The sequence below is a fragment of the Gadus morhua genome, chromosome 7, assembly GCF_902167405.1.
Source record: "Gadus morhua chromosome 7, gadMor3.0, whole genome shotgun sequence".
NCBI lineage: Eukaryota > Metazoa > Chordata > Actinopteri > Gadiformes > Gadidae > Gadus > Gadus morhua.
In genome coordinates, this window is record NC_044054.1 from 31624341 (window position 1) to 31644564 (window position 20224).

The 20224-nt window shown below is 48.1% G+C and overlaps 1 protein-coding gene across 4 annotated transcripts in view; it reads left to right on the top strand.

The window, feature by feature from the left end:
• Positions 1–10188: 10188 nt before the first annotated feature.
• Positions 10189–20224, top strand: part of npas2 (neuronal PAS domain protein 2) — a 28773-nt gene continuing 18737 nt past the window's right edge. The window contains exons 1-5 of one of the 4 annotated variants that reach the window (XM_030361188.1): positions 10189–10779; positions 17444–17611; positions 17999–18055; positions 18501–18655; positions 19707–19798. In XM_030361188.1, the coding sequence (XP_030217048.1) occupies positions 17556–17611; positions 17999–18055; positions 18501–18655; positions 19707–19798 (360 nt within the window). In that variant the 5' untranslated portion in view covers positions 10189–10779; positions 17444–17555. Of the gene's footprint in view, positions 10780–17443; positions 17612–17998; positions 18056–18500; positions 18656–19706; positions 19799–20224 lie in introns of those variants that run through there. The other 3 variants (XM_030361187.1, XM_030361186.1, XM_030361189.1) reach the window with 3 other exon arrangements.

The following is a 20224-nucleotide window of genomic DNA, read 5'->3' on the forward strand; positions in this document are numbered from 1 at the left end:
ACATCCAAGAAATATGTCTACAGGACACACACAGGGTAGCACAGCGTTATAGACGCTTGTCTTCCAAAGGGCATTTGGATTAATGCATATGTCATATTTAGATTCCCTTCGGCCGGCGGGCCCACACGTGTGTTATTATTCAGCTCTTCTGACGTCACAGGCTGACCTCTTTCTGCGCTGTCAGCGAATAAAACGAATCCGTGACACGCGTTTATTCTGCGGTTCTGCGGAAACGAACCAGGGGGTCGGGGTGCCTTATGAATCCCTCATTATAATATACATATAGATCCAGAGGGCGGGTACGACGGGGATACCCGGGTGATGCACATAAGCAACACATGTAGGCTACTCCCTTGACGTTTTAAATGTAGTCCCCGTCTAGTCTAGTCGGGTCCTCCGTGGTGAAGCGAGTCACGTCGCTGATCGCCGTGCGCCTGCTATCGGGTACCGGGTTCCGTAATAAGAACCGGCGGCATTAGGAGGGACCATAACAGTCCGCTCTCCGGGACCAGGAGCTGGGACTTTTCCTACCGGGTCCTGTCGGGGTCTACGGGGGGTCTGCTGCTGCTGGATGAGGTAGGACCACTGCAGGTAGATTTCTCTGACTAAGGTCTACGTCGAGTCGGAAGTGCATTGAAATTAACACAATATTTAACTATGTCAATTGAACACAAACGACACGGTGTTTCATAACTGGAGGACGGAGAAGTGGAATAAAGTATCTAACACGGTCAGATCTGTGCTGCAGGATTGGGACTTGATGTTGGTCTGTTTAAATTGTCATTGCTCCAGTGATGAGGGGTTATACTTCACGATGTTCTTTAGTGCAGAACTAAAGGCTGAATGGCCTGGGGTCGGAGAAGCAGTGTAGGGGTAGCCGTGATGGATGGTAGGTTTAAAGGAAGGTGCTTCCAATAGGAACTCAGTCAGCACCAGTAGTCCACTGCTGCCTGCAGGTGGACAGGCTACCAGACATGCACTATTCTTAACATTGTTAAACAGTGAGTCAAAGTAGGCCTACTACTATGTGGGCTTTTTGGTGGACCGGCCAAGTCGTCGCCGTCGTCGTTTTACTTGACTGTTGTGATTTACGTGTTTTTTTTTTGTTTTTTTGTTTGATTAAAGTTCAGGTTTGCAGACGATTTAACAGGGCAGCCCTCTTGACACCTTGCGTACCTGAACAATCATGATTTATACTTTATATTATAATATATATTATCTCAAGAGAGACAGCTGGCTCTCTCCGGTAACTGTTTGTCTAACATAGTTGTTAAGTTACTTATTCTATTAAACCAGTGTAGATGTATGCGCCATGGGACCTACTAGTCGCGTGTCAGCGTGACGTCAATCATCTCTGTATACAATGAAGTTATTGTTATTATGCTGAGCGATTGCAAAAGCGGTCCAAGTCATTTTCCGTGCAACGCCTGCCCCCTGCTGGCGAGAGAGAGAGAGAGAGAGAGAGAGAGAGAGAGAGAGAGAGAGAGAGAGAGAGAGAGAGAGAGAGAGAGAGAGAGAGAGAGAGAGAGAGAGAGAGAGAGAGAGAGAGAGAGAGAGAGAGAGAGAGAGAGAGAGAGAGAGAGAGAGAGAGAGAGAGAGAGAGAGAGAGAGAGAGAGAGAGAGAGAGAGAGAGAGAGAGAGAGAGAGAGAGAGAGAGAGAGAGAGAGAGAGAGAGAGAGAGAGAGAGAGAGAGAGGTTAGATAAGTGACGGTACACCGCCCGCTCTGCGTCGCGGTTACGGGGCTTGTGTTGTGGGGGTAAGTAGGTCAGTGGGCCACGTCCTCCAAGCTCAGACCGGAGCGTTGCTTTCGGTGACAGGCCAGGCGCAAATGGCCCCGGCAGGTTCCCAGCGGGCCGCGATCAGGCCGCGTAACTTCGGGACTGCGTTATATTACGTCAGTCGGTCCGATGAAAGAGGCTCAGCGTTGCGTATATCGCTATGAACTGTCATTTCAGTGGCGTGCTGTATGGTTGTTCTAAATAAAGGGGAGAGTAGACCGTACCGGCCTTGCGCTGAGTTGTTGAAAATAAGTCGTAACTTCAGGTCGAAGCAAGACGCCTCCGTTTCGCGTCGGTGTCCGGTTCTCTGGGCTTATTTTCCCGATAATGACCGGCGTTCTATTAGCCCTAACTTAACATAGATATTACTCAGTACGTGGAAGGGAAAATAGCTTTATTTGTAATTACAATGTTATCCCACTGGCTCCCACCTAACTCGAGTCGAACCCTGTATGTGAGTTATATCGGCTGTGCGGTAGGCTGTTAACCCGTCTGCACTGGTATATCCGTGACTGGGCTTTATTTATTCGCACAAAGCATATGTATATAACATTCTGTGTGTCTGAACGGATTCACTGATTTGACATCTGGAAGTGAAATAAATATAGATTAAAATAAATGAACAAAGTATTAGCATTCGTTTGTAGTAGTTGTAGTACTAGTATTATTGTTGTATACGTGTAAGTGTTGTATCAGTATTATGTAAGATCGTGCCCTCATTCAGCCTGAGATGAGTTCGCTCCATTCATTAAAAAGATAAAAGAGTCATGACCCCGAGGCGATCCGTCCAGCTGACAACGGGCGGATCACATGACCCGTCATGCGCCGTCATCACCCAATGGAATGATGAAAAGGGGGCGGGGTCTTCTCTATTCCAGGGGGATGGTGGGATTATTCATTATTCCATTTTTTGCATCCCGCACGAACATGAGACATTTCACTGGTTAAGCATAGCCCTGCAGGAACCAAACCTGAACTTTGATTCACATCAATTTGCCCCTTCCTGGGGCAAGCTAGTCATGTGGTTAGGACCTCTACCAGCTAAGAGGTCCTGGGGTCGATGGTCCCCAGTATACCTGTAGGCATCCATGAGCAAGCTTCCTCCTTCCCCCTCCTTAATGACCCGTCTCTGTACAGTCTAACCCCTACCTGCTTCTTAATGACCTGTCTCTGTACTGTCTAACCCCTACCTGCTCCTTAATGACCTGTCTCTGTACTGTCTAACCCCTACCTGCTCCTTAATGACCTGTCTCTGTACTGTCTAACCCCTACCTGCTCCTTAACGACCTGTCTCTGTACTGTCTAACCCCTACCTGCTCCTTAATGACCTGTCTCTGTACTGTCTAACCCCTACCTGCTTCTTAAGGACCTGTCTCTGTACTGTCTAACCCCTACCTGCTCCTTAATGACCTGTCTCTGTACTGTCTAACCCCTACCTGCTCCTTAATGACCTCTCTGTACTGTCTAACCCCTACCTGCTCCTTAATGACCTGTCTCTGTACTGTCTAACCCCTACCTGCTCCTAAATGACCTGTCTCAGTAGCAGGTGTTCCTTCTGAACGGAGGTCTAAAGAACTCCATCGTGACAGGATTGTGTTTTGAGCTCCGAAGACAAAGAGCCGTCTTTAACGAGGCCGGGTTCTCCGGGGAGGTTCTCCCGGTTCTGGTCGGCGCCGCGCTCCTCGAGGGCCCTGGGTTCTCGTCGCGGGGGTTGAGGGATCGTTGGTCCTGAGTGACAGCATGATGCAGAGCGGTTACGTAACGGCCGGTCGCGTGTCAGCGGGTCCTCTCTCTCTCTCTCTCTCCACCTGGGTCCCGACTCCCGGGTCACGACTGGGTTCCCTGCGCCGTGACGTGGTCGGGGCCGCGGGAGTGGAAGGAACGTGGCCCGGGGAGAACCCACGTACGGGGAGTCAGGTGACCTGCGTTGAGCTTTCCTAGAAAAAGGTCAATGAGATTTAGGGCAAAGCCTTACACTGCAACACTGGCTGATATTCACTAGTGTTATAAAGGTGTGGTTACTGCTGTTATAAAGGTTTATTCACTACAGTTTTTAAGGTTTATTCACTACTGGTATTCACCATGTTATAAAGGTGTAGTTACTGCTGTTATAAAGGTTTATTCACTACAGTTTTTAAGGTTTATTCACTACTGGTATTCACCATGTTATAAAGGTGTTTTCACTCATGTTATCAATGTTTTTTTTTATTGGTGTTAAAACGATATGTTCATTAGTGTTATAAAGATGTGTTCACTAGTGTCATAAAGGTGTTTTCACTAATTTGATAAAGGTGTGTTCACTAGTGTCATAAAAGTGCATTAACCAGGGTTATAAAGTTTGTTATATGAGAGGTGCATTATAAAGTATTCTGCAAGGTGTAATCACTCATGTTGAAGGTGTGTTCACTTGTTTTCACCAGTGTTATATCAAAGGCTGTTACATGAAAGGTGTGTGACGACAGATGTTGAGCACGCTGTATGATTCCCCTTTGGCTTTCTGTCTCGTCTAAGCCGTGTTGTCGTCTCGCCGATTCAACGTCAGCGCAGCGTTTATCGAGGGGCCGGGGCTGACTCTGAGAGGAGGGGGAAGAGAGGTTTTTTAACAACCTCTCTATGAATGACCTACATGCATGGGGTCTCTCTGTGGGGGGGGGGGGGGGGGGGCTGGCTGATTGGCCGTATTACCACACTGTTTATGCTGTGGCTCAGTGATGAGGTTGATGTATGGGCCTGCAGTATTATAGCTTGGCTTAGAAGTGGAAGAGACTGGATGTTAAGGCCCAATCCCATTTCTTCCCCTTACGCCTTCCCCTTCCCCCTTCAAAACAAGGGGGAGGGGCAAGGGGTAAGGGGTAGAAATGGGATTGGGCCTAAGTGTTGATAGATATCTGATGTTCTACTGATGATCAGAGGGAGTGCAGTGCGGTTCTGACCGCTTAGGTCTAGGTATTCTAGCTTCTATCCGCAGCTGAAGTGCGTGTTTATTTCCGGCTGGCCTCATATGAACTGAGGTCATTGCTAAAGAGGACGAGGAGCGGACGTGCAGTCGGGGACCCGCTGTCTTTAATGTCCTCCTTTTGTGTTATCTGGTTCACCCTAAACAACCTACTAGCCCCAGGGTTCAGGGAGACGTCTCTGAAGGACACTGGACTGCAGGCTGATCTAGGGTCTGATTAGACTGCAGGCTGATCTAGGGTGATTGGACTGCAGGCTGATCTAGGGTCTGATTAGACTACACGCTGATCCGGGAGTCTGACTCATCTTTTTTAGATGAGTATTGTGATGCTAGGATCAGTAACAATATGATTATTGTGATCGTTTTTTGTTTTTGAAAGGGGAAAACCTGCTCAGATATTGAGTGGATGATTTAACTTGGCTTCAATTTCCGGATGAGATCACTTTTAAGGAGGTGACCCCTCCCCTTCAAGTAGACGACCCTGTGCTTTAAAGAGACCACCGTGTGCTTTAAAGAGATCCCCCTGTGCTTAAAGGAAGAAGACCCTGTGCTTCCTCCCCTTTGAAAAGACAACCCAGTGCTTTCTCCCCTTTAAGAAAGCGAACCTGTGCTTTCTTTTCGTTCAGTGAGGAAGACGTTTCCGGGTTCGTTGAGGAAGAGGGGGAGGAAGCAGTGCCGAGCTCCGAGCAGAAAGGGAGGGCACAATTCGCTGCGTGGTGCTTTCCACCCGCGCCCTAGAACACTGACCCACATATTTCCTCCTCACAAGCGACCGTCGGTAATTATAGCGCAGGCCACACACAAGCTCTGCTTCCCTCCAGCAACACAAGGCTCAGGTTCTATCTGGGATTGAACCGGTGCGGTTTCGGTGGATTTGGTTGGAATTTCGCTTTGTTTCTGAAAGGGTTTTAACAGTTACCAAGGCTTATGAAGTCTTACCAAAGATATCTTCCCTTTATGAAGGGGGTTGACTAGTTTGTGTCTGTGGATGTGTTGAATAAGATTGAACTGAACGGCGTGCTGATTTCACACCGCTGCTTTTGACATGAAGGCCGTAATGAGGCCTTCAGAGAGGTGAGAGTGTCTCTGTGGGAGGAAAGCAGACGGCTTCGCTCCTCGCGGCCTCGTCAGCGTGAGTCCTTTGACGGGATCAAGTCATCGTCAGGAGCCACTCAGAGCTGCCTTTATGTCCTAGCTTTAACTCGGGGTTTAGTGGAGAGGCTGGTCTCAGGGTTTAGTTAAGAGGCTGGTCTCAGGGTTCAGTAGAGAGGCTGGTCTCAGGGTTCAGTAAAGAGTCTGATCTCAGGGTTCAGTAAAGAGGCTGGTCTAAGGGTTTAGTTAAGAGGCTTGATCTCAGGGTTTAGTTAAGAGGCTGGTCCAAGGTTTAGTCAAGAGGCTGATCTCAGGGTTCAGTAAAGAGGCTGGTCTAAGGGTTTAGTTAAGAGGCTGGTCTCAGGGTTTAGTTAAGAGGCTGGTCTCAGGGTTCAGTAGAGAGGCTTGTCTCAAGGTTTAGTAGAGAGGCTGGTCTCAGGGTTCAGTAAAGAGTCTGATCTCAGGGTTCAGTAAAGAGGCTGGTCCAAGGTTTAGTTAAGAGGCTGGTCTCAGGGTTTAGTTAAGAGGTTGGATCTCAGGGTTTTCGTGGCCTCTCTCCGCCAGCTGCCTGTTCTTACACAGGAACATGCGTCCGATCCTGAAGTAGGACGTCAAACATCAATACCAAAACCAATACATCTACAGCCAGCACACAAGTTTGATTTGGCCTGACTAAACCGTTTCCTTTGTCCCTTTACAGAAGGGCTTAAAGAGAATCCCAGAGCGTCTCATCTGCGCTCCAACAAAGGACCTGTTGTTACAGCCTGACCTGCCAGCATAACATTCACTTATGTTTACAGTCCCCAACCTGTGTGTGTGTGTGTGTGTGTGTGTGTGTGTGTGTGTGTGTGTGTGTGTCTGTGTCTGTGTGTGTGTGTGTGTGTGTGTGTGTGTGTGCGTGTGTGTATGTGTGTGTGTGCGGATGCGAGTCTGTGCGTGTGCGTGTGAATGTGTGTGTGTGTGTGTGGGTGTGTGTGTGTGTGCGGATGCGAGTCTGTGCGCGTTCATGTGTGTGTGTGTGTGTGTGTGTGTGTGTGTGTGTGCGAGTGTGTTTGTGTGTCTAGTAATGATTTGGCAGTTTGGAAGAAACCTTTGTGTGTACGTGTGTGTGTGTGTGTGTGTGTGTGTGTGTGTGTGTGTGTGTGTGTGTGTGTGTGTGTGTGTTTGTGTTTGTGTGTGTGTCTAGTTGTGGCTTTCGGCTTGGGGGGAGGAAGAAGACCACATGCAGCACATCTCTAACCACGGAGCGTTGTCATGGAAACACAGTGAGAGAACAGTGCGGCAACGCGGCCTAATTAATGACATCGCTGTGGCGGAGCGATGACATCACCGGCGGCCGCGGTTACAGACGGCTGGGGGGGGGGGGGGGGGGGGGTCCGCAACTCAGGGTCCAATCACAGACCTCCTAGCACTTTCTGTGTGCGTTTGTTTGCGGGCCTGTGAGTTTGTTATTTCAATGTAAACGCTTTCTTTACAGGAACAGGATGTAGAAACATGCGCTCGAACCGGCACGGAGACACCATGTCCTGTTGTGATTCACCGATATGCTGACCTAGATAAGGCGGTGAATAATGCAGTACGATCCGTGGCAGCCATGGCCGGCCGTGAGTCACTTGTTGCCGGCTGGCATGGTAACGCTTGGATCACTGAGATCGCAGCATCACCAGAAGTCCGAACTGGTGTTGACTACTGATCGTCTCTGTTGTCGTTTATGTTTGTATTCTGTTCACAGGGTCCATTGGGCTGAAAGGCAGGACAGTCTTGTTGTTATTGTTGTGTTTGTGTTCAATGTGTGATGCTGCTTCTCGCTTGGTCATCACTTGGTCATCGCATACTCGGCCACTCGTTTATCTGGGTTTAGCACTTTAGCACAGGGTTTAGAATTAGACTGAGATGGAGAGCGTCGGAGCATCAGAGTGCTTTTGTGTCACGTTTTGGAGAGTATGAGGCTATATAACCGTGCCCGGGCCTTGAGTGGTCGTACGTATTGATTAGACGCTGCAGGAAAGCGCTGAGGATTGATGTGGGATGGAGTGAAAGTGGGACTCAAGCGTGGGCAGGCGAAGCGTCTTTCAGTCCGCTGCAGGCAGAGTTGAGCCGGACGTGTTCTGTTACCGAGACTCTTACGCGCGCCTCTATTCAGCACTCAGTATGAATGGACCACAGCCTGGTGAATTGGGTTTGCGTTGAGCACGCACGCTGACTTCCAACGGAAACGACCGATCTCCGAGGGTGACAGCTGGCTGAGGCTGTTCTACACATCCCTGCTCCTGTCTCAACGGCCATGGTGGAGAAATCACTTCCTGTTTCCATTGACAAACATGACTCATCAGACACATGCACACATAAACGCATGTTAAGTTTTCGTTATATAAGGATCTGAAAAGACACCTACAATATTAGCATTTCTGAAGCTTTAGCTCCAACATTTCAAGCTAAAAGACCAGAAAAATGTATAGTTGCTCTGCGGAACGACCGAGACATAAACACATTGCAGGTTTCTTTGCTTCGCATCGGTCTCTGGCTCTAAGAGTCTTCCTGACTTCTCCAGGTCAGAATCCACTGATGTATGCCGCCTCTGCGTTTTCCTCGATACAGAATTCATCATTCATTCATGTTAACAAGCTTAATTACAGCCACTATTCCTACTTTAACTAACCCGCACACCACCAACTCCCACTATCACCATCACTGACATCACCAACACCACCGCCACCATCACCGCCACCACCACCGCCACCACCACCACCACCACCACCACCACCACCACCACCACCTGACACCACCAGCATCCACATCCCCGTCCCCACTACCAACCTCATTTTCACCACCAACATCATCAGCTACGTCAGCACCATCACCCCTTGCACTATCATCTCCCCCACATAAGAATAATTTAAGTCGTCCGTTCAGCGAGCAAATGAGGAAGGACTTTGATTTGTTCTCTGGAAGTCATCATGGTGTCAACCTGCTACTAGTGAGGATGATGTATCATCCTCACATCCTCATGCTGTCAACCTGCTAGTGATGTATAGTCCTTAATACCAGCTCATTACATCAAGGGGAGCTCCTTTGAACCTGATGGACAGGTAATATTTCCACTCCAATAGTTTAACAAGAAGCATCGGAATTCCTGACACGTTCCCATGAAACCTGTTTAGTGATGTTAGGTGAAATAACACGGTGCAGGTGAACACGTTCCCCTGTGTTAGGGTACGTGGAAGGAGCATTCAGGGGGGACCCCTCAGCCCACCTCTCACCCAGTCATCAGGCTCTGCTGGAAACAGAACCTCCCTTGTTTTGAAAGGTGCAACACCTACAATGAATGGACAAGGGTGACTGACTTCACTCTAAACCCCACCCTCCTCATCACTACCAACTAACCCCACCCCCCTAACCCCACCCCCCTAACCCCACCTTCCTGATCACTACCAACTAACCCTAACCCCACCCTCCTGATCACTACCAACTAACCCTACCCCCCTAACCCCACCCTCCTGATCACTACCAACTAACCCCACCCCCCTAACCCCACCCTCCTGATCACTACCAACTAACCCTACCCCCCTAACCCCACCCTCCTGATCACTACCAACCAACCCCACCCCCCTAACCCCACCCTCCTGATCACTACCAACTAACCCTACCCCCCTAACCCCACCCTCCTGATCACTACCCACTCACCCCCCCCCCCCCCCCCCCCCACACACACACACACACACACACACACACACACACACACACACACACACACACACACACACACACAGGAAGTGTGTGATTGTAGGCTTGATTGGTGATTGCTATTGCAACAACACATATCATAGGGTGAAACTAACCAACCAATCTAAAACTAGTTATTATATATACAGTAGATAGAGAAAGTTACCTGATCACTTCAGCCTAATTATTCTGTTCTTACCGAGAATAGAAAGAGATACAGCAGTAAAAGTTATGCTTGTTCATCCATCATGACTCTGAGAGGCTAAAGTCTCACAAATGAATATCTAACCGTTTCTTTTTCTGAGTATCACGGGATGCTTCTCTAGATACTACAAATATATTATAAGGATATAGGGGTATCAGGGTAAAATAGGCTACAAAGGACATGTGAATTGTGGTTTAATATATTCTAAGTATATATAAGTATAACTATCTAATTAATTAGAGTCTAATGTTTTTTTTTCGTTATAGCTAGTGTACATCAATCTCTAATCACTGAAGTAATCTTAACACTCAGTTAAAGTATGTCAGGTAAATAATAAGAAAATAATCCAACATAACTTGTATTTACTTCGGGCACGGATAAAGTAACCTTCCAACTCGGATCCAGGAGTGAGTGTCACCGTGGAGCCCCCACCTCACAGCCAGGTGCATGTTACCTGGTAAACAGGACTCTGTAGACGGGAGCATTTAACCGCACAGACCGTCCGCACCCTGGAGCCGAGATCCCCTCCTCCGACTCCTGTGCGCTAAAACACAAGATACAGCCACTAGAGCACCGTGTTCTGCTCTTTAACACCACGTATTACCGTGCATCACGCACTTGTGCAAGACCTGCAGTCTGGTCTCCCGTCACTAGGCGCTGGTGCTCATTGCGCACACAGCACTCTGCCGGGGATGTCGTGTGGAGCTCCTGCCGGCTGACCTACTTTCTCCCCGGCCTCTCGCCGGTGTTTACAACCGAGCAAACACCCGGAGCTCTGCGAGGAGGACACCCGTCTTCTCGTTTATCTAGACTAAATCACAAGGGCTGTCCCCCTACAGAGCCGCTTCGGGGAGACCGCTCCTCGGGTACCCCTAAAAGCACCCGTTTTACGGCTGGTTATGCAATGTGACGGCGCCGTGCTGGTGGATGGTGGAGCCCCGTCTGATGGAGACTATCAGCCGGAGTTGAGCCTGAGAGCCCGGGTCCGGCATGGAGGAGGTTCTGCTGAGGACTTGTTATTGAGGTACGTGCGGTCTGCCTGTGTTTTGTGTACCTCCCTCGGCTTGACGGTGAGGAGATGAGGCTGTCACCGGGTTTAGAGACGGGGAACATGAAGTTCTGGTGACAGAGTGGACTCATGTCGGACCTTGAGAGACCAAGTGAGTCGTGTTCCGGACCAATGTGGCTGAGTGGGGTGTTCTTGTACTACTGTGGTATTAATGTCGGAGTGTTAAGGTAGTAGTATTGAATGCAGAAAGCACTGAAGACATATGACACAGGGTCATGAGCCGGAGCCCACACCGTACCGCTGGCCGCGGTCCTTACAGGTTGTCCTCACCTATTTCTGAGGTTCATGATGTGTGCTCGGTGACCTGCAGCTCTAGCCAGGGTTATAAACGGAGCAAAACAAAGCAGCGTGGAGTATTCCGGGCTCAAGTCTCAGGTTAAGGCTATTTGAGTCGAGCGGCAGGGTTTGAGGCGAGGATTGTGGGACCGAGTTAACTGCTGGTGAGCTAAACTAAACGGTGTGTGAACGTGTGTTGATGTACTGTGTGTGTGTTTTTTTTTTTTACTGTGCATGTCAAAGGTAAAGGTGACAGAGTACATCTTCTGAGGGAGGGTCGCACAAGTTTGCTTTACACTTTACACTTACACTACTGTATTTAGGTGTGTGTGTGTCTGGTGTGTGTGTGTGTGTGTGTGTGTGTGTGTGTGTGTGTGTGTGTGTGTGTGTGTGTGTGTGTGTGTGTGTGTGTGTGTGTCTGGTTGTGTGTCATAACATGTTTACCTAACAACCACATGAAAAATTACTTTTAAAGCATTCAGGGACATATGTATTTTATTTATTCATATAAATGAAGAAAAAACGTGAGACCAAGTTAATTAAAGTGCATAGGCCTTATAGTGAGATCATGTTATTATCTATTTATTAAGTTATCATATCACCAGTCTCTGCGATCAGCTGAGGAGGACAAGGTATTGAATCCTCCGGTGTTTCCTGAAGATGTTCAACCGGTTTAATACTGATTCAACTCTACCATACTACAAGGTTTCCTGGGGAGTCTGACGGAGATGTCACTGTAGTGCCGACTTTAGAATCCAATCCTCACAGACCTTATACACCTGGTCGGATCTACAGGTGTTTAGCCTGGTCTCTCCTCCTGGTTCCATCTTAAAACGAATGAACTACAAGTCGCTTTTCACTACAAAAAAATATTGAGTCGTTCCGGTACTGAAACCAGTATTGTAAATTCCTCAGATACTGCCTAAAATGCAGCATCTTGTATCGCCAAGTACGCACGTCAATGCGCCTATCCGATATCGTCACATGACTAGCTCCTTTACTACATAGGCAAAGAACTTCACAAACACTAATATTAGTATTCACAGTTCTAGATGCTGTATCGGTCATTACTCAAGTTCAGGAATTGGAATTGTTGTCAGGAAGGAAACAGAAAATCAGAACATCTAAAAAATACATGAGAAATAACATTCCTTTTCTTCTTATTATTTTCCGTCACTGTGGTTTCATGTCTTTCATAAGACTTAAGACTACCAGGGAGTCATTTCTGGGTTCGTTGTGTAACGGAATATGTGCCACATTGGATTAGACCAGGCTGTTTGTATAAAACATGTTTCAGATTCCCCGTCTCCTTTCAGGGTGTGTGTCATTAGATCATGTGGTCAAGTAGGACGAATAAATAGTGTATGAAGACATGACTTTATCTAATGGCCATACAAAGATAATTATGATACTTGTGTAATAATTATTTATTATTATCATTATTTATGTAGGAATATGTCAACAACCTAAAACAAGACATAACTTTACAACATAACTAATAACATAACTTTGCTACGTACTAGGATTTGATCCTTTAGCCAACATTGTTAAAAAATTTATTTTGGACGGCAGCTTTGATCATTTGTTTAGTATTATTTTCAAAGAACGGCAGTAATACTCCGGCTCTTGGAAGCCCCTCATCAGAGCCTGGCCGGTCTTCTGTTGGCAGAGCATGTAATAAATATGTCTCCCCTCGTCTGCTTCATTAAGTCTGCTGGTCTGGATGGCTGGCACCTAGCCTTTAACCTCGGAAGACTTGGCCGTACACTTCAGCGTATAAATAAGGAACCATCTCTCATTTATTCTGTCTGCCTGTCTTCCTGCCTGCCTGCCTGTCTGCCTGTCTGCCTGTCTGTCTGGTTTACCTGTTCAAATATATGTATACGAAGACATCATGAAATAAAGAGAAAATGTACAAATATAGAGTTACATTACAGAGACACAGATGTAGAGATACAGATATACAGAGGTAGAGATACGGAGGAGAAAGTACATAAAAGAGATGCAGATATACAGGATAGAGGTACATGATAGAGAAAGATATGTACAGATACAGGATAGAGATACAGATGTGGAAATACAAATGTAGAGATACAAGATAGAGAAACATATGCAGAGATACAGGTGTAGAGATACAGGATAGAGATACGCATGTAGAGATACAGGATAGAGATACGGATGAGGCTGGACCGGAGGTGTGCGGCGAGTAAATAAGAAGGTCAGAAGATAATCATTGACACACTTTTTACCTGCAATATGTTGAGTTGTTTCCAATATGTTGAGTATAATAGGCTCTGTGTGTACGACATGAAGAACAGAACAGACCCTTGTCGGAGGATGTTGTTGGCAGCGCTGCATGACTTTCTAGAAGTAATCGGAGGGAAGTTTCTGGAAGCCATGGTTTTATCAGGGTGTGAAATGCCTGGTGTTAATCTGGGGGCTCCACTGCCCAGTGCCCCCCAGTCTTCCATAGACTCTACCAGTGAATTTTCCCGGGCTGCCCACTAGGTGGTGCGAGGGAGTGGATTTTATCTGGATCACCCGAAGGGTGCTAGCATAAAAACGACTCTCAATGTTAATAAAATAATAGTCATTTAAAAAAGAAAAAAAAAGAAAATCCTATATAAAAAAAAGGATGATTCTGATGGCTCTTAACCGTTATAAAAAAACTCTAAAACACACACACCTGTGACGGCATCACAATTAATTATGTGTATTAATGTGCCGCCAATTAATGCATCAGCAGATAAAGCTTCTCTGAAGTATTTCCATATTTCGATCGGTTAACGTGAACCCGGATCTCCCGAGCAGAGCTGCCGTTCAGGAAGAACCAGGATCCCAGGTTGGAATGATTACAGGCACTTCACACGGCCGGGAGAGCCAATCGGGGCAGTAAAACAACAGGTTACTGATTGGCCCCTTATTTGCTCAGAGACACATTAACGCGGCGCCTCTGAACTTGACCGCGTCCACACGCGTGAACTTGGACCCGCTAGTTTCCTGTGTCCAGAGTTCATGGGACTGGCTGCAGGCGGCTGCCGCTGCCCTGTGCCGCAGGGTGTAAACGTAGAGAGGCGTGGTGGCTCTCCAGCCCCATCCCAGTCCATCAGCGTTGGAGGGCCAGGTGTGAGGGGGTGGCCGGTGATCACAGATTGATCCATTGATCCAATTGATCCAAATGATTGAGTGATGGAGTTTGTGATTAGACACTGCATGAATCAAAAGACAAACCTCAACAAACCTTTGGGTTTTAAACTCAATCCCAGCACGGTCACGTTCTGTGTGACAGAAAGGTTTGCTCCCTATTCATACCTTAATATCTGGTTAATATGTGCTCACTTGTGCTTCAAAGGGCAAGTGTATTCGACAGATGTTCCTACAAAGGTATTTTTTTGTTAGTTAATGTGTTACACGACACAAATGGCCAAGGGCGATGTAGACGTTCACCGAGTTCAGAGAGAGTTTGTGTAACCTTGCATTCCCCAACCTGAGAGGTCTGAAGAGCAAACTCTCATGAAGAGACTTTTGTATTTATGTACCCAGCCCTCATTTCATCTGGCATGAGACGACCCTTCAAACGTTGCTCCCAAAACAGTCTACAGTCTTTCAGTCATGCAAAACAAAATTCTTCACGCAGCATATATAATCAAGCCATGAGACTTTCCATTATTCAGTTATTTCACAGAAACGGCTGTTGTTTACGCTCAAGGGAACTCTGATCTGCAGCCAATGCCTTTGTTCATGAGAGAAAGTAGAGGAAAAAACCCTTCGCTTTCTAGATTATTTCGAAAATTTACTTCTGAAGAAATAGCTCTTACGGGCCCGGAAGAATGTCTTCACAGAATTCTGAAGACCAACGCTTGCAGCCTTCATTCATCAGACAGTCGGCTCCTCCTCCCAGTTCTCCCTCTGTATCAAACAGCCCAGCTCTGGGCTTCAGGTAAAATGTGTGGGATGAGATAAGGTCAACCTTAAGGATCCCATGATGTTGTACATCTGTCATTAGACAACCGTTCTCTTGAAGGGATGTTTAGCGATAACATTTTGGTGACTTTATGACAACAAAATGATCTAATCATTCCCTCCAAGCAAACTTTGTAAAGGCACAGACGTATCTCTAACGAAGGTCCGAATTGCATCCCGTGTCTTCCTTGACTACAGTCACGCACTCACGCAACAACTTTTCCACTGAACCCAGAGCAATAACCGCTGTGTGGAAACAATGGTTCTTGTATCTTTCCTAAACGACGCTGCCTGCATTCCCAACCAGGATTCAAAGTTTTAAACTTTAAGTTGGTAAGAGTTATGTTCGCTGATGAAACCAACAAGACCGTCTATATTTAAAGCTCTGGACGTCAGATGGACTCGAGCTCCTCTGGTCAGCAGATGGTGCTACCTCTGCCAAGTGGCTCGTCCCAGCTAGCTGCCGGTGTTCAGCGAGATATCATCACACATTATTATCATCATGATTATCATCGTTACACTTCTGTGTTCAAGTGCTACTGTTCAACCTCGGTGGTCCCGACCCCAGCTCCGCAGCCCGCAGAGGCGTCGCCTAGGCTACGACCCCCTCTCCTCCATGAAGGCAGCTTCATGTGTTAATTAGTACGGCTCATCTTCTTCACGTTAAAAACATCACCAGACGTCACTGTATCAGGGTCTATTGGGGACTTTTTGGCAGGCTGTGCTCAGAATCACTGACCTAGAACCAGTGGAGTGTGAATCAGTGTTAACTGCGGGGGCTGACAGATGTAATGCAGCACCTCCATGTGTGCCAGGTTTCTCTTGGTTCCTGAGGGGGTTTCTGATCTGAATGATGTCTGATGATGTCAGGTTCTCTACTCCAAACCCTTGTGCTTTCAGTTCATGTTGTGATGTACTCCTCACTGGCTTATTTAATGAACATGCTCCTCTACTTTTTCCTTATCTTGTGCATATGGCTTTTTCTTGGCGTTACTATACGTATAGTACATATACTTGATTAATCATTGGGGCAATCGTTTGTAAAGAAAAAATTACATATATATAGAAAATAACATAAATATAACACACAAAAGAGTTAAGAGTAAGGGAATACAATTAAAGAAGCGTGTACAAAAACACAATCCAATCCAATATATTCCTTGAGGGTATGTATTGTGAGTCAAATACTGAATATATAAATACAAGAATCTGTATTAGATCCTACAGATAGGTCCGTCAGCATCTGTGTGACAGTGTCACGGTCATTCAGTCGTCACTCGATGAAGACAGCCAAAAGGAAATGAAGGCACAGGAACCAAACTCAGGCGCCCAGAAGCAGAAGGCAGGAGAACTAATAATAAAACCTGTCTGTTATTGCTCTGGGTCGATGGGACGATGACGTGTTATTGTTTTGAGTCTCCCTCAATGGGGTCTGTCAAGAGAAAGGGGATGCATTTGATACAGTACAACCAAATACACATTGTCTCATAGAGGAGAGTCTAGTGGGTGTCTAGGGTGTTGACTCCCTGCTGAAGGGTTCCGGGGTCGATGCCCCCAACCGCTTCCTGCTCCTCAAAGACATGGGTCTGAATTCACTCAGTGTAAAAGCTTTGGATGTGAGTGTCTATAACGATGACATAGTAATTAGAGGCATGGGACTCAGAACGATAAGAGACATGACCTGCGACCCCGTCATATCTGGACTACTCTTCGCAGGGAACTCATTTCTCGCGCAACGGGTTCCGCGTTCCCGTCAGCAGAACGTCAGCGGGACTCCTCCCCTCAGCGTGCAGCGACGCGCGGCGCGGGCGGCCGGCCACCTACGATCCGTTGCCTCCGTCGCAGGAGAGACTGCGCTCCCCTGTTGTGTCCCGGGACGGGAAGGGAACCCCGCCCCGAGTCGTCTCATACGCTCTGCACAGACACAGTGCTGCTCCACTGTTTCTAGGTCACAGTCTCCTCCTCCTCCTCCTCCTCCTCCCCCTCCCCCTCCTCCACCTCCTCCTCCTCCTCCTCCCCCTCCTCCTCCTCCCCCTCCTCCTCCTCCACCTCCTCCTCCTCCTCCCCCTCCTCCCTCTCCTCCTCCTCCTCCTCCTCCTCCTCCCTCTCCTCCCTCTCCTCCTCCTCCTCCTCCCTCTCCTCCTCCTCCTCCTCCTCCTCCTCCTCCTCCTCCTCCTCATTGTATCACACTATAGCGACACTCTGGTTCAGCCTATATTTACATTTGCGTGAAAGGTGTTAAATGTTGGCATGTTTGCAAATGCCACAAGAATAATTTAACCGAATGGTTGTCACTTCTGTCACTTCTTCCTCCCTCCTTCCCTCCCTCCCTCCCTCCCTCCCTCCCTCCCTCCTTCCTTCCTTCCTTCCCTCCCTCCAGACACCAGTGACAGGGTTTCCCGGCCAGGTTTCCAGGGGCAGTAGGTCCGGACTGGATGGGCGGCGGTCACACAGGCCAGCAGGGGGGCCGCGGCGGCCAGAGGGAGTGAGTGATGGACAGCCTGTCAGACTTCAGCGGACCCTGCGCCTCCAGTCGCAGGGAATGGGAGTGAGTAGAGCACACCTGACGCTAGAGTATATAAAGGGCAGTATATACTGTAGTATACTGTACAATAAAACATGCACTCAGCGTCTAGTGACCATGGAAGCCACCAGGGAATGGGAGTGCGATTTAAATGATCGGACAGGCTTATTACAGGCATGTGACAGCCCCAGAGTATTTGATTTATTGATCGCTGCCCGGATGAATGAAAGAGAATTTTAACAAATATGAAAAAATTAACCGAACCATGACGTCCATGCTGTGACGCTGGTGATGTTCTTCTCTAAGGGTTCATGGTTAAAGATCTTTAGGTTTACATGTACGTCTATAAATGACCACTGAGGGAACTAATTTCCAAGCAATCATTTTGTCCTGTTTTGTTCCGGCCTTCAGCACCAGCAGCTGTGTCGACGATTTACTGGAAGAAGATGAAAAGGACCGAGCAAAAAGGTACAGAAACTGCTTTAACTGAGGAACTAGTTCTGTTGGGCTGTCACACAAAGAGACTAAAACATGAAGCGTTTATATATTTATATTCCTGTTGGCGGTTCCACCTTCTTTCCCTTTCATGCATCGTTTGAGTTGGCCTTCAAGCTGGTCCCCACCACACCTTGTCTCTCCACCTTGTCTCTCCACCTTGTTTCTCCACCTTGTCTCTCCACCTTGTCTCTCCACCTCACCTTGTCCCTCCACCTCACCTTGTCTCTCCCCCTCACCTTGTCCCTCCACCTCACCTTGTCTCTCCACCTCCCCTGTTTTCTCCCCCTCACCTCGTGTCTCCCCCTCGTGTCTCCCCCTCCCCCGTGCCCCCCCTCCCCCGTGCTCCCCCCCCCCCCCCCCCCTCCCCCCGTGCTCCACCTCACCTGTGGTTCCTCTCTGTGGTTTGCGGGGACAGGGCGTCCCGGAACAAGTCGGAGAAGAAGCGGCGGGACCAGTTCAACGTGCTCATCAAGGAGCTGTGCACCATGCTGCAGGTCCAGGGCCTGCCCTGCAAGATGGACAAGTCCACCATCCTGCAGAGGACCATCGGCTTCCTGCAGAAGCAGAAAGGTGCCGTCGTGTCCGTCGTGTCTCCAGGGATCAGTCTGGAGGGGGGGTAGCGCAGTGGTTAGGGTGTTGGACTCCCAGCCGCGAGGTCCTTGGGGTAACTCCCAATGTCCTCGGTCTACCTGTAGGCCTCTTAGAGCTAGATGTCCCCTAACCCCTACCTGCTCCTTAATGACCCGTCTCTGTACTGTCTAACCCCTACCTGCTCCTTAATGACCTGTCTCTGTACTGTCTAACCCCTACCTGCTCCTTAATGACCTGTCTCTGTACTGTCTAACCCCTACCTGCTCCTTAACGACCTGTCTCTGTACTGTCTAACCCCTACCTGCTCCTTAATGACCTGTCTCTGCACTGTCTAACCCCTACCTGATCCTTAATGACCCGTCTCTACCGTCTAACCCCTACCTGCTCCTTAACGACCTGTCTCTGTACTGTCTAACCCCTACCTGCTCCTTAATGACCTGTCTCTGTACTGTCTAACCCCTACCTGCTCCTTAATGACCTGTCTCTACCGTCTAACCCCTACCTACTCCTTAATGACCTGTCTCTACTGTCTAACCCCTACCTGCTCCTTAATGACCCGTCTCTACTGTCTAACCCCTACCTGCTCCTTAATGACCTGTCTCTGTACTGTCTAACCCCTACCTGCTCCTTAACGACCTGTCTCTGTACTGTCTAACCCCTACCTGCGCTGGATGCTAGTTGCTTTAGTTAAAAGTGTCTGCTACGCTACATGACTAAATAGTTAGCGCCTAGAGAACGGTGTTGATGTTTGTTTTGAGGTTTGATCATCAGCGTTTATAATTAGTTCACTGCTGCTGGGTTAGATGGAGGAGTTAGCGTTTATATAAACCATACAAGTCTTAAGTTATTAGATAAACGTCTATACTGCCACTTGGCAGAAGCCCTTGTGTTAATTTAAAGGTTTCAGGGAGCCGTTCCAACGTCTTCCGGGGGAGTGTGGCCGCTAGCCCGGGCCGCTAATCCGTCTGGGGTTCAGTCTGAGCCGAGCGCAGGGCTGCTAACGGCTAACTGTTGGCCGTCTCTCCTCCAGACATGTCGGCCCAGAACGACAGCTGTGACGTGAGGCAGGACTGGAAGCCGTCCTTCCTGAGCAACGAGGAGTTCACTCAGCTCATGCTGGAGGTGAGTCCACACCGCCAAACTACGCTGGAGCTCAGCAGTGGTAGAGTAGGTCAGGAGAGGTTCAAAAAGGCTACCTGATGACAGTGGAGGTGAGATGGTGAGATGCTGAGTAAGCCAAACTATTAAACTAAAAAAAGAAGTTTAGCAGTATAGGTCAACAGAGGTAGAAACTTACTGCTATCTGACAGTAGAGGTGAAATACTTGAGGGATGAGACAGAATATTACACTTATGTTGGAGGTTAGACCAACTGCTATCTGACAGTGAAGGTGAGATTATTCAGCAGTAAGCCAGACTATTAAACCAGGGCTGAATGTAAGATCACTTCTGTAGGCCACCCAACCCTAGCCGCTAGCCTCTAGCCTCTAGCCTCTAGCCGCTAGCCTCTAGCCACTAGCCTCTAGCCTCTAGCCTCTAGCCTCTAACC